General features: G+C 45.5%; 1 protein-coding gene across 3 annotated transcripts; it reads right to left on the bottom strand.

The window, feature by feature from the left end:
• Positions 1 to 397: 397 nt before the first annotated feature.
• Positions 398 to 12,390, bottom strand: LRIF1 (ligand dependent nuclear receptor interacting factor 1). 3 transcript variants are annotated; one of them, XM_042015992.1, is made up of 5 exons: positions 12,310 to 12,390; positions 8,350 to 8,425; positions 4,751 to 6,275; positions 3,097 to 3,375; positions 398 to 1,886 (listed from the first exon to the last, which is right to left on the bottom strand). In XM_042015992.1, exons 3-5 carry the CDS (start codon positions 6,260 to 6,262, stop codon positions 1,425 to 1,427), a joined length of 2,253 nt encoding a protein of 750 aa, XP_041871926.1. In that variant the 5' UTR covers positions 6,263 to 6,275; positions 8,350 to 8,425; positions 12,310 to 12,390; the 3' UTR covers positions 398 to 1,424. The 3 variants fall into 3 exon arrangements, with proteins under 3 accessions (XP_041871926.1, XP_041871927.1, XP_041871925.1); XM_042015993.1 differs by having other exon boundaries at positions 12,260 to 12,346; XM_042015991.1 differs by lacking the exon at positions 8,350 to 8,425 and having other exon boundaries at positions 12,310 to 12,380.
• Between the last annotated feature and the right edge of the window lie 1,866 nt (positions 12,391 to 14,256).

The raw sequence follows: 14,256 nt of genomic DNA, 5'->3' as shown, positions 1-14,256 counted from the left end.
CTTTACACCCCAAACCCTTCTCTGATTCTGTGATTTTTCAGAGCAGGAATTTCCTTTTTCTTACCTTATAAAAACCCCTCCTGCCTCTTCAATCCCCTGGAATTTTTCACACTGTCAAAACTTACATAATTAAGGAATATGGGACTGAGACAGTCGAAGCTCCCCAAGAAACATCCATCCTCCACCAAAACCCTACAGATAAACTGGGCATCCATGGGATAATAAATGAAAACTCTGCAGATGAAAATTTGATTAAAATGAAACAAAATAAGAATAAAACCAGAAATAAGGACAGTAACAAACAACCTCCCATGAACACAAATCCCCAGCGGAGCTCTGCTGGGGCTGGTGATGTTTAACATAAACATCAACAAACAAGAACAAAACAATGTCAAACTCTGCTGGCAAAAAAAGTTATTAATTGGTGGAAGGGAAACTGAAAAACTGCAGAAGGAACCTGCAAGGATCAGAGACATGAACAACAGAGGGCAAGGAAAGGTGTCCCTACAGATACAACAGAGCATGGTGGGAAAACACACAAAAAGTTCTACAAAAATTAGGATGTAAAGACAGTCTGAGGGCACATCCCCTCCTACAAGGCAAACTAAGGTACCATCAACTGATGGTGGCAAGAGACATGTTCAAACAACAACAAATTAAAAGACACTCATTAAGGATTGTTAAAGATACCACCCAGGGATAAACAAGTCTTTTAGCTTCAAGCAATTATTATTAACAGAATTCTGTTTAAAAAAATACATCCCACCCTTCCAAAAGAACCCCACAACCACATTTCCACATTGCACAGCTGGCCATGGCCTTATAAAGGCTCACAATAATGACAGGGAGAGCCATGAATCCAAACTGTCACAGGGCTCCTCCTGCCTCTGTCCTCACATCTGCAAAAGGTTTCGTATAAATATCTGCATTGTTACTGCCTAAAGTCTAATTCCCAGATCCTTTAAATAGCATTTATTAACCACTGACTGTTGACCTTTTCTGAAAATTGACAGTTTTCAGGAATTCATCAAAATTCTCATGCACATGAGGAAAACAAACAAAAAAGTATCCACAGCTGGGGTTTGCAATTTGCATTCGGGTTCTAAGAGCCAGGCCATGGAATTCCAAAGGGGAAAGTTTATTTGCTAAGACTAATACAGAACCCCTCTATTCATCATATGGGGAATGTGCTGGTAAAAATGCCCTTGGTCTGTGCTCTTGGATCGTGTCCCAGAAGTAGAATTTGATGGTCCAAGTTTCTTATTTCTGGCATTTAACAAAAACCTAGAGTTCTCTAAATACACACATACTTAAACTTCACCTAGTTCTTCCATCTACCAGAAATATTCATTTAAGCAAGGGATTTCCTCTTGAAGTCACTGAAGAGGTGATGCACAAGGTTGGGATCTCCGGGGGGGGGGGGTTTAGCTCTGCTGCATTTCCCGACGCATTTCCTCCAGCGCCGCCTCCCGCTCCCGCAGGAGCTGCTTTAGCCGCTTGATCTTTTCATCCCGTATTGTCTCATCCAGGTCCGGGGGAGCCACAGGGAAGGCATCATCTCGGAAAGAACCTTCCAGAACCGAAGTATCCTCTTCAGAAGTCACTAAAACTGAAATCCCTGGCTGGGTAGTGTCACTGTACCTGGGGAACGTGTCCTGCTCTGAGTCCCTCCCTCGGGACGCTCCAGCGGAGCCGGTGGGAACACTTGGCTCTGGTGAGGCTGGGGGAGGTGAAACACTCCTGTTAAGTGCACTGGAACCTGAGCTGGTGATCTCTAAACTGAGACTTGTGGCTGATTTGATCGAGGTTCTCCTTCTCTTGCCACTGTCCAACAACGGTGAGGATTTCCTTTTCCTAGTCAAATCCTCTTCCAGATCCACAATTATCTGCACAGTCAGAAACAGACAAAATTCACTTCTGTTAAACTGGGCATCAGCTACTTTATAACACCAAGTTCTCTAAGCACAAATTACGAGTTATTTGTTGCAAGCTTTTTAGAATTACTGCCTGGAAGAAGTTTCCTTCAGCAAAAGAACAAAGATATTTCTGCATTTGATATTTTTCTAGTAAAGATTCCCAGTTAACAATTCCAGAACACTGAATTCCCTCCTTAGTCAACACCGCATGTCTGCCTTTCCTGGGCATGTCCATCATCGCCTGTGGCTGTTTAAGTTAACACTACTGCAAGACAAAACCTTTCTAATTTGATGGGAAAATTCAGTGTAGAAGAATTCTTCATGTCTACATTTCCAAAAACATCAATCTGAGAAGTAATGTCCACTATCAGATTCAATTCCTCCCAGATGTTTTATTATTTGAATCATGGAATCACATCCTGGTTTGAGCTGGAAGGGACCTTAAATCCCATTCCATTCCACCCCCCGCCATGGGCAAGGACACCTCCCACAAGACCAGGTTGCTCCAAGCTCCATCCAACCTGGCCTTGGACACTTGGGATGGATGGGTTAAAGCTAATGTGAATGTCAACAGCAGCCATGGATCTGCCCAATTATTAGCACTGAATTAGTAAAACCTGAGAAAGTCTTTGACTGAGTTGAGTAGAACCACATAGAAGAAAATGTGGCTGAAAAGAAATACTTGGATGGATAAAATCCTTTCCATGCATTAACATGAAAGTTCTTCCTTCCAGAAGTACCCAACCAATGACAAAGTTCAAACCAACATTTGTAATTTTAAAGATTGGACAGATCTACAAGTAAATTTCTTTTAACAAACCCATTCCTCTGCCTGTACCCCCTGCACTGCTGGACAAACACAACCATCTGCAGAGGGTTAAATATAAATCAGGATACCAAGGTCTGGTCCCTATTCCAACTAGGACCATCACCACCAGCAGGGACAGTTTTCTCCAAAGAATCTGTTGTTCAAGTTTCCTCCAGAACCCAAAAATGAGGATAAAAATTCCTAGATGGTGCTCGAATCATACAGAAATCTCAAACAAGTTCTCACAGAGATCCCAACAACTCCTGACTCTCCTGGTGAATCCAGAGGTGGGAGGCTCCAAACACCCCCAGCTCTGCACTGACTGAACATACACTGCTTTCTGAGTGTTTAGCACTGAAAAATCCCAGATACCTTTTCCTCTTTAACACATTCCTGATGATGATTCGTTAGTTCCACATCCAATGAGGATGAACTGCAAGAACCATTTTTCCTTTCCAAGCTCTCACTGGAACAAACCCTTTCTTCTGGATTCTCACAGACGGCCCTTAACGGTATTCTTGTAAGGTAAACTCTCTCCTCCTTAAAGAGACCAAATTTTTTCCTTAATTCCAAGTATTGTTTCCAGTGTGGGTGCTCTTGGTGTTTGATTTGAATAACCTTTCCCGGTGAATCCATCTTTTGACATTGGATCTGAAATACAGAAGCAGTGAGAGAGCCATCAATCACTCTCTCACTCTCTCTCTCTACATATAAATAGATAAAATATATTAATATACAAGAAATAGGTACTAGAAAGACAGGTGAACATTTATTTTGTCTGCCATTCTCCAAGAGCTACATTTAACACAGGTAACATTTAACACAGATAAGCCAATTGTGATAAATTATACACAAATTATCATAGGTCTAACACTCGTTATTTAACACTCCAAGTACATTGTGGAACATCCAGAAAATGTCCAGGCCAACCAGCAACCACAAAAATAAAAGAAGCAACAAGAGAATCATCTGTTCTACCCCTTCAAATAGCAAAGAAAGAGGAGGGAAGAGCAGGCAGTGTCCTTACTCTGCAATCCAGGGGTTTGCAAATTTAGGGACAAGAGCACCAAATTTGCTATTTCTCACCAAGGTTAAAGCAAATGCAAATGCTGACACTTGGCATCACACAGCACTGAGGAAAATAAATGGTATTTCAACCATTTTTCAGGTGAGGAACAATAAAAAAGCTAAGTCTTACAGTCTGTTGCAATAATTAAATGTCTAAAATTTGCAAAAATACACTTGGCTGACATTTCTGTTCTGCCTGGACAACACAAACAAGTTTCAGAATTATTTTTTTTCCCTGGAAACAAATTCATCCTGGCCTCTGGAGCTACTAAAAACGTGACCACCAATCCTGCATGGGGAGTTTGTGGGATTGGAGGCCTACAACTTCTAACAGATTTTCAACATTATGATCTTAAAAGAATATGTCAATGCAGCCACTAAGGATCTCAAGAGTTCCCTCTGCCTGACGTGGAGCCAGGAGTGAAGGAGGTGGATCCCTCCCCACCAGGGCAGGGGAGGAAGGAAACACAGCTCCTGCCTGTGGCTGTCAGAGCAAGTGGAGTCTGGAGCCGACAGTGCTACACACCAGAGTTGTCTCTGGAAGACAAACTCTGCTCTTCCAACTTGCTCTCCTCTTGTGAGATGCAAACTTGACTTTCTCTACCCTACATCACCCCTACAGCCCTAAGGTTGTGCTGTGAGCGTGTGGCATCAACATCCAAGAGCCCAAACCATGAACAGCCTCCCTGGAGTTCAGTTATTGCTCATCATTTATCTCAGGAGGAAATCAAAAGCTACCTTACCTCTGCCCCTTTCTTTTCTATGCATTTCTCACTTGCACAGTGCAAAATTATTAGGAAATAGGCCATTTATTGACTAGAACCAACCTTAGAGCTGCATTTCCAGGATACCTGGTTACAAAAATGTGTGAACTCATCAAGAGCCATTTTATCCACCTAAAACCAGGACCACAGAACCACTGACCAGACACTGGGGTGGCATGTTTATGATTTATTACCTTTGGCCAGTCTTCACTGACAGCACATTCCTGCTTAGCCTGAGGTGACACAGGCCCTGCTGCCCTCGGGGAATGACTCAGGTCTTTGCCACTTTGCCACACACCTTCCTGCACCCCTACTGCTGCAACTGGGGTCGCTCCACTGCAAGAAACGCTCTTGGTGAAGGGCAAACTCTGTCTCTGCATTACACTGGAATCCTGCTGACTAGCACTTGGTGTCAGCAGAGCTGCAGGTGTGGATTTTAAGTCATTTCTTAAGCCAACTGGTGATGAATTTTTGGAGACTGTACACGGTTTTGGGTCTTTTTGAGACAGCACCACTCCTTTGCTTTTTGACAACACCAGATTGACCACTTTACTGGTTATTTTATTGACTTCAGCAGAACCAATTCGCTTGGGTGTCTCCTTTTTAAGTGAAGCATCAGAAGAGGAAGATGTTTGTTTGTCAGCCTGGGCTGACAGAACATCAGAGCCTCTTTTGGTCAATAAATAGACTTTCCCATTGTACATGACCAGAGCATTATCTTTTAAAGGTGTGATTTTGGTTTGGCTTCCACCAGGACCGTTAGAACAGAGTGGCAAAATATTTGCAGGATTAACTTCTACATTCTTTGTGTCTGACAAAGTTTTCAGGATCTTGGAAGCCACATTATTTGAAGACTTTACAGGGATGAGACAAGCTGCTGAGAGCGGGGCAGTTTCTTGCACGATCCATTTCATGGGAGTTTGCTGGCACTGCTGCCCCTCGGATGGGACTGGCTCGGGAGAAGAACCAGATCCCTTTTGGGCAGCTGTCACTATCAGTGTCTTTGAAACTTCCGTGGCAGGTTTGGGGCAAAAGCTCTGCAAGTGCGTGGGCAGGACTTGGGAGGTTTTCACTGTGTTCACGGGTGACACGTAAATCACCGTCGGCGTTTTTGTACTGTCAGCCCCTCCAGACACGTTGGTGGCTGCAGCTGCCAGGATTTTTTGCTGTATTGAAGGTGGCAAAAGAGAGGCTGGGACAGATTTCACTTCTGCATCAGCTGGAATCTGGAGGTGGTGTCCAGAGGGCAGTGCTGGAGACCTGACAGTCACTGGGACGGGTTTGGTGTTCACCACCATGTAGGTTGTGCTGCTCTGGTGAGAGGAGCTCGTGATGGCCACGTTCTGCAAGGACACTCCATCCACGGACACACAGCTGCTCTGGCCGTTGGCAGCTGCACTTGGAATCGAGCTTTCCTTTTCAGAATCTGTCCTAACACTCTCCTGCTTGTCTAATGTCCTCGTAAGAATAATCTTTCCAGGATTAGGAGGCTGGAAAATAGGTATCTTAACAGATGAAGGCGCAGCAGTATTGCCAAGCTGTGTCTTAAAAGTAAGATGGACTGGGCTAGAAACATTTGCGTTAGAATTATTTGGCATGGCTGGAGACTGAACTACTGGCACAAAGCTTCCAGAAGTTTTAGAAATGGGAAGCAATTTCAGAAGGTTTTTTCCATCTGGTCCCGTTGTCTGAACGACTCGGTACATACAGCCTGCAATGCTTAACAAAGAAAAGGGAAAAGAGAGAAAAATGAAAGGCAGTGTAAGTGAACGAGCACAGGTACTTTAATTCATGAGCATCAGTGAACTCTACACCCAGGGCTGAAGCAGATTAACTCCTGGAAAATACCTGAGTTAATTTTCAGGAGCTTCCTACTGACCTACCCAGGTTTCCATTTCAGACCATCTCAGACTGTCTGAAAATAGTGTCCAGCTTCTACACCCCAGAGTAGCAAGAAATGACATTTTTTCAGATTAAAAGTAAGTTAAAAGACCCCAGAAAACACCTCACATTACCCTCCTCTTCCCCTCACAGGGCCTTTCATTCTGAAAATGATACCACTACCTCCCAATTTCCCAGAGAAGCCTTATTTTCCCCTTTCCCATCTCCCTGTTACTATTTCTAACCCTCCTGAGTGCTATGAACTATGAATTTCAGGAAGGCTTCAGGAGAATACAGGCAGAGTAGCTGCATGGCAAGAGAGAAGCAGAAACTACTTCAGACACAACAAAGGAATTTGGAAACAGGATGTGTTTATTTTGTAGAAGAGGTGGCTCCTGTGCCTCCCTGGCACCTGCCTGGCCATTCTTGAGGCAGATACAGACCACAGAGGTGGTTCATCCTCAAAGAGATGGAAAACTATCAAACGATACTGGGTTATAAACATTTTTGAGAACAGAAGTCTAAGTCTAGGAAGGAAAAGGCTTCAAAACCAAGGAGGAACACATGGAAACAGCACCAGGGACATCTGGAGAGAAAACAGAGATTTCTTGCAGGTGAAGTAAGAACTCACCAAGAGACAGACAGATCTTGTCAAAACACAAGTTAGTTGTGACTGCTCCAAATGCCAAGATTTTTCGAGTCCATGGCAGGACAAAGAACCTCTCCCACTCCAGGGGAGTCTGCCCAATGCAGGCTCTTCTGCAAAGAACTCCTGGACTCTGAGCAGAACAATCTACTGCCCAAAGCACTGCAGAGACACGTGTGGGCAAACAAAGCTGCCCTCACTGAGAAAGAAGAGACCAAATCACTGGAAGTTGTGACAGCAGATCCAGAGCGATTAAAAAGCAGAGCTGCCAACTCCAGCTGGAGTCACCAAGAGCACCACGTCCATCCCATCGACTTCCTGTGTCAGTAAATGCTGTGAGACCACGGACATGGGAGCAGTTCCCAGTCCCACCGCGATGACATCAGGGCTGTGTTCTGCTTTCTGTCAGGTAGCTTTGAAATGGGCATTTTTTCTGTCTTTTTTGGGCTTCTGACTCAGCTTGGAGCAGGGCCCGAGAGCTCAGTCCTGCATCCCAGCCCTGTGGCTGCTCAGGGGTCAGCCAGCCTTCGCTTCTCCCACCTGCTGAGAAGTCACAGGAGTGCTCTTCACTCCCAAAGCTGGGCGGTTCCTGCTGGGAGTCACATCCCCTGGGGGCTGACACAAACACCCCACTACTGTCTGCCCAACACACAAAGCCATCAGATACACAGAGCCCTCCTTGCTGTGACCTTGGAATTAACTCCCACCCCCAGTGTTTTGGTACAATGCCTCATTTCTGGGCACAAGGTATGAAAATGGAGATTTTTACATGAGGTATCAGTGCAGTGGGCAGGAAATTCTGCAGTATTTTTGGTTTTAAGGTGCTGAAAATTAAAATATGGGCATTATACCACATGGTTCCTAATGGAAGCTGTCACAGGAGGGCTTATGAGCAAAATGGGAGTTGGATGTTTTGGCATCAGAAACGAGAGTTGAGATGGACTAGCACTGACAGGCAACAGTCTGACAGAAAACAGTTTTGCTTAAATGAAGAGGAAGTAGAAATATTTGTGTGTTTGAACATAACTAAAGCAGAGAAAAAAGACTTTTGGAGCACTTTAAACCTCCCAGCACTACTGACAATGCAAATGAGGAACAGCAGCAGCTCCTGGACTGTGCTTTGAATCTCTCAATACTTGTTTAATAACTCCATGGTCTACAGCCTCAACTTTGCTTCTATATATAAGAAGTAAAAGCAAATCCAGAAGGAATTTTTCAGCAAGTCCCACAAATGTGGAGCTGCTGAACAGAGAAACAGGCACTTACCTGCACCCCAACTAACTACGGCTGCAAATTGGCACCAAGGGGCAGAAGAAACCTCCAAAGAGGCTCGTTCCTCCACCTGTCAAAGCAAGGGAACACTTCTAACTTTTGGGCAAGAGGAGGGGGAGCAGATCACAGGGAAAGGAAGCAAGAAAAACAGGGAGAGATGAGCTGAAGATATATTTGCATCAATATTTTCCTCTGCCAGTTTCCAGCGCTCACATCCTCGTTCCCACCTGGAACCACCATTCACCTCCATCTTGACAGACTTAAAAACTGGTTTTGACTGTGCTACAAACAGGAACTTTAAAGTAGATTGGGGGAAAAAAGCACCAGTAAAAAATCTCATTTGCCTGAACTTCAGATCATTCTGCTTTCCATGATTACAGAAGGCAACTGCAGCTTTTTATCTCCATGAAAAAGTGCAAGACACCCCAAAATCATCATTTTCTGGGAAATAACATTCTTTAACTTGAAACTAGTATCAGGTATTTACACGTTGGGAGAATGACAAAAAGCTAAAGGATAGGCAAGAGAGAAGGAAAAGTCCAGTGAGATACCAAGAAGTGGAATTCACCCAAATTGACTCAAACATCTTCGACTGAGGAGAGAAAGGAGCACTGCACGTTTCCAGCACTGTGAGTTAAAAAGGCTTCATTGCAGCAATTTCACATAAAGCTTTTCCGGGGTGATACAAAGAAATAACCACGAGGAAGCTTCATGTTACCAGAATAAAATAAAGCACTGTCTCCATACGTTTTTGAGGGATGAAGAGGAGAGGTAGAAGTTGTTTTACTTCAGTCTTCAGGTCACTGCTCTTTGAATTAATGAATCTTTAAGAATCTCTTAATCAGAATGAAAAAAACTCCCTCAGTATCCCCTTTTTTAGGGTGTGAGATTAATTTGGTTAAAGAACAGGTTAATTTCTTTTCCTAAAAAAAAATGACAACAGGAAATCTGTATCCTGCCAGGTTGTCCTTGGGAATTTCTCCCATCGTTACTGAAGTAGAGTTTTCTTTCTCCTCTTCACCTTCCTTCACTTCCCAACTCCATAAGAACAAACCTCCTCAAATCTCATATATGAGTGCTCAGAAATAATTGTGTTGTTACAATACTTTAGAAAGGCCTAAGGCAGATCCATGAACAAAACTTGAGACAAATAAGTTAATGGAAGAATTAAAAAATGGTGGACTGGTAGAAACCTTATTTAATATCACCAGAGAAATGGCCAAATTCAATAAAAACAACCAAATAAAATTCTGTGACATTCATAGAGGGATCTGTCAACCAGATGACATTTTTTGGACCCAAAAAGGAGATTTCTTTCAGTGAACAGTCTGTGTGCAGCAACACCAACACCTCCCTATGGATGTGGCATTAAGGAAGGTAGGAAAGCAGAGAGAACAGAAAGAAACTGGGAGATTTATTTCTTTACTTACTTATTTCAAGACAGAAAAATAATAAGAATAATTTACATTTCCTTCAGTTCACCAGAATTCCTGTTTTCTTGACCAGACACAGCAGTTTTACTGTCTAAACTTCTCTCACTGTTCATTACTCTCAGTGAGCAGCACAAACCACAAAATATCGAGTATTTAAGCATTCACCCTCTGTCCTTTATGCTTCCATTAACAAAAACACCCTTGGAATATTTTCAGAAAATCGGAATACTTTTTTCTGCCAAATAAATTCATTCACCAAATGCAGTGCAACCACCAGCACAATTCCCACAGAAATCCTGACTGTGCCATTAAAAACCGCATCAGCAGAGATCAAAGAGACAGACTGCTCAATTTCCCTGCAAAGTCGTCAGAAGGAACAATCCCCCTCGGAAGAAATGAGCTACTTTTCCATCTGCCTTCACTCCCAACTGTTCCTTTAGGCACAACTTTCACCTACAAATGTGAGGAAATCACCAGGGACTATGGGCCACTCCAGAGAAGCAACAGAATTTATCTTAATGGGTTCAGTTGGATCCAGGGAGTGGCAAAGTAACAACTTCTTGTCAATTGGAATAATTGATTGTAGTTGAGATATATTTATTTTATATAGCTGCATTCATTCTATGGATCATCTGAAAATTGTAATAAAATAATAATAGTAATGACAATACTAAATATATAGTAACATATAATCTAAATAATATACAATGATCATTGTTATTATCATTACCATCATCTAAAGGAAATCAAGAAATTGATGTTGAATTTGGAGGAATCCTGACCAGTATTTCAGTTCAAGCCATCTCTAATGGCCTGAGGTTTTACCCTAAACCAGAAGCTTTCAATAACGGCAGAAAAACCACTTTCTGTTTGACAGTAATTGTTTCTGGGAACTCTTTCATCCACTGTGGAATATTCCCTGCAGTACAGATAGCTGTGGATGTGCAAACTGCCAGGAAACGCTCGCTGTGCTCTGTTCTGAACCACAGCTCTCCTGATCCGTGACAGGATCCTCCTCCAGCCACAAAACCTCTGGTGGAATCTGCGACCATCAAAAACACCCAACGGGGATCAGAACCACCCAACGGGGACCAGAAACCCCGTTGGTTCTGACCAGAAACGGGGGTCAGAAATCACCCAACGGGGATCCCACGGCAGCCCCGGGAATCAGAAATCACCCAAAACTCATCCCTGAGCACGCAGAGCACCCTGAGAACTCCAGAGAGCCAAGGAAAGGCATCGGGAGCCAAACCACGGCTGGAGCCGCGGGGCCCGCTGAGCTCCCGGCGCAAACCGGGGCTGGAGGCACGGAGAGGCAGCAGCCGCAGAATTCCCGGTACCGTCCCAGAGGGAGATCCCAGCACAGCCACGCCCGCGCGGTGCGATCCTAACGAGGGACCTGATGGGTAAAGCTGCCCCAGAGAGCCCGGGGCAGGGAACAGAGCTGGGGAAGGGTCTGGAGCCCCAGGAGCGGCTGAGGGAGCTGGGAAAGGGGCTCAGCCTGGAGCAAAGGAGGCTCAGGGGGGACCTTGTGGCTCTGCACAAGTCCCTGACAGGAGGGGCAGCCGGGGGGGTCGGGCTCTGCTCCCAGGGAACAGGGACAGGAGGAGAGGGAACGGCCTCAGGCTGGGCCAGGGGAGGCTCAGGGTGGATTTAGGGAAAATTCCTTCATGGAAAGGGTGGCCAAGCACCGGCAAAGGCTTCCCAGGACAGAGTGGAAGCCATCTGTGGAAGTGTTCAAAAAACGAGTGGATGTGGCACGGGTTAGTGGCGAACACGGCAGTGCTGGGGAAATGGTTGCACTCAGTGACCTTTAAGGGTTTTTCCAAGGGAAATAATTCCATGACTGTGAAAGGTTCAATTCCTCTGATATCCCCACTCCCCGTTTCCCGGCTGCCTCCAGCACACCCCACCCTCACCGCGATGTGGCCGCAGCGACAACGAACACCAAGAGCCCCTGACACCAAAACACAACCAAAATACAGCCAAAATACAGCCAAAATACAACCAAAACACAGCCAAAACACAACTGGCATCGAGCCGGAGACGGCACCGCACGTGGAGCGGGGCTGGAACCGCCCCCAGCCTGCTCAGCACCGCCTGGGATGGGAAAGGGAACAGGAGAGGAAAGGAGGGAGGGAGGAAGGAAGGGAAGGAAGGGAAGGAAGGAAAGGGAAGAAAGGGAAGAAAGGGAAGGAAAAGGTGAAAGAAAAGGTGAGGCGTGGAAGGGGAAGGGGCAGGGAAGGGAATGGAAAGGAAGAGAAGGAACAAGGAAAGGAAGGGCTAGAAAGGGATGAGTAAGAAAGGGATGGGAAAGGAAGGGATAAGAAAGAAACGGAAAGGCAGGGAAGGAACAGGACGACGCCCTCCCCGCTGCCCCCCCGCCCGTCCCGCCGGGGCCGCCGCCGCCGCCCCCGCCCTCCCGTTTCCGCGCACGGGTCCCGGCAGGACGGGGAGCGGCGGGACCGTACCTGGCGGGGCGTCCCTGCGCGGCCGAACCCCCGGGCCCGCCCGTACTCACAAGTGCGGCCGCTGCTCAGCGCTCCGGGACATGGCGGGGCGGCCCCGCCGCGGCCCCTCGCGTCACTTCCGCCCGCCCCGCCCCCGCCGCCGCCGCTTCCGGCACGCCGCTTCCGGGAAGTGGCGCCGCCCGGCGGCCGCGAGCGGCACAGCGGGGGCGGCGCTTCCGGTGCGGGCGGAAACGGGCGGGGAGGGGCGGGGGGGGCAGCGGGGGCACCGGGGGCACCGGTATCGCCCACAGGCACCCGCACCGCCCTGCTCCTGTGTGTGTGAACCGCGGACTGGCCGCGGGACAGCACCGCTGAGGGCGGGCGGATATTTAAATAGGCAATTTGCATATGCAAATACGTGTTATAATATGGGCAAGGACTGGTGTGTGTCAGAGTGGGGTGAACGCACACACCCAGTGAGCTTTATATATTATATATAATATATGTAAAATAAATAACGAAATGTAATATATCATCTAATATTATAATGATTTAATAATATAATTAATGGTGATAAAATAATACATTGAAATGAAAGTGATCAATAATGACATAATAAAAAATAATAACAATTTATAATTACTATGCTCTTATATATTATATAATTTGTATTATAGATTACATAAAGCATATATATACATATAAAATATAATTTTGTATTCTATTCCATAGAGGCTCTGAGAAGGGGTACGTCAGCCTGCACAGACTACAGATATACATGTGTACATAGAAGGAGACTGTGTGAGGCTGGGGTTTTTATACACATATATATAAAATGATAGATCACATTCCAGTGTAGCAGCATGTACCCAACAGGAGGCAACAGCATGACTCTGAGGGGTGTAATACTAAAAATAAATACAAATAATACTCTGCATAACACACAGAACGTGGCAGATATAAGCTGTCCTGGGGATTTTGTTGTATGTTCTGTGTTATTATAGCTGCAGGGAGAAATGAAGGAGTGCCTGGCAGTGTGTGCATTTGTGGAGCATAAATAACACAAATCACATTCTCTACTGTTAAGTGTTCTGTGGTGTAACATTAGGATAAAGAGTCTGTACAAACACATGGACCTACAGGCGTGAATGTGTGTGTACACAAGTGTATAAATACATATATCAAAGGTGCTTATATATTATGGAAATATATAATATATAATATATTATATATGATAATTTTATATATTTTGTATTATGTATTATATATTATATTCTATGTAAAACTTATCAGGTTGACGAGGTGAGGGTTGGCCACAGGTTGGACTCGATGATCCTGGAGGGCTTTTCCAACCTCAACAATTCCATGATTTGCACTGTTGGACTCCTTATTCCATGGAAGGGAAGAGTTTCAAAATCACCTGTTAAAATTTTGCTTTCACCAGCCATAAATTGCCAAAGTGGCACAAAATGCTGGGGACACGTTTGGCTGCTCCCCACGTGGGGAGGAGCAGCTTTGGAAGCTGTGTCTCTGCATCTGTGTCGCCAGGCTCGTTCTCCCTCTGCCTGGTGAACCAGGACCATGTCAGCCCAAATCCCAACTTCCCAGAGCAGCAGAGCTTCCCCAGCCCAGAGCCAACACTCTGACAGTCACCAGTGTGGCCAAACACGGTGCTCAGTGTCGTGTTATCCATGAAGATTGGCCAGCTTGGATGGGCTTGGGGCAACTTGGGCTAGTGGAAGGTGTCCCTGCCCGTGGCAGGGGGTGGGACAGGATGAGCTTTAAAGTCCCTCCCAACCCAAACCAGGCTGGGATTCTGGGATTCTGGGATTCTGAGATGTTACAAAACTGCCTGAGAGACTCTTGTCACTGATTTTCCTGTTGTTCCTTGGGAACAGACTGGAAGACCCTTTCATGTTCTGTCCTCTCTCTCTCTTGCTCCATGACCAGGATCACAGAATCCCAGGATCACTTAGGCTGATAAAGACTTCAAGACCATCCAGTCCAACCTGTGACCA

The sequence above is a fragment of the Corvus kubaryi genome, unplaced genomic scaffold (assembly GCF_017639235.1).
Source record: "Corvus kubaryi isolate FWS band 111438036 unplaced genomic scaffold, C.kubaryi_AGA036_p1.0 split3-37355, whole genome shotgun sequence".
In the NCBI taxonomy this organism is placed as follows: Eukaryota; Metazoa; Chordata; class Aves; order Passeriformes; family Corvidae; genus Corvus; species Corvus kubaryi.
This window is presented reverse-complemented; position numbering and strand designations above follow the sequence as displayed.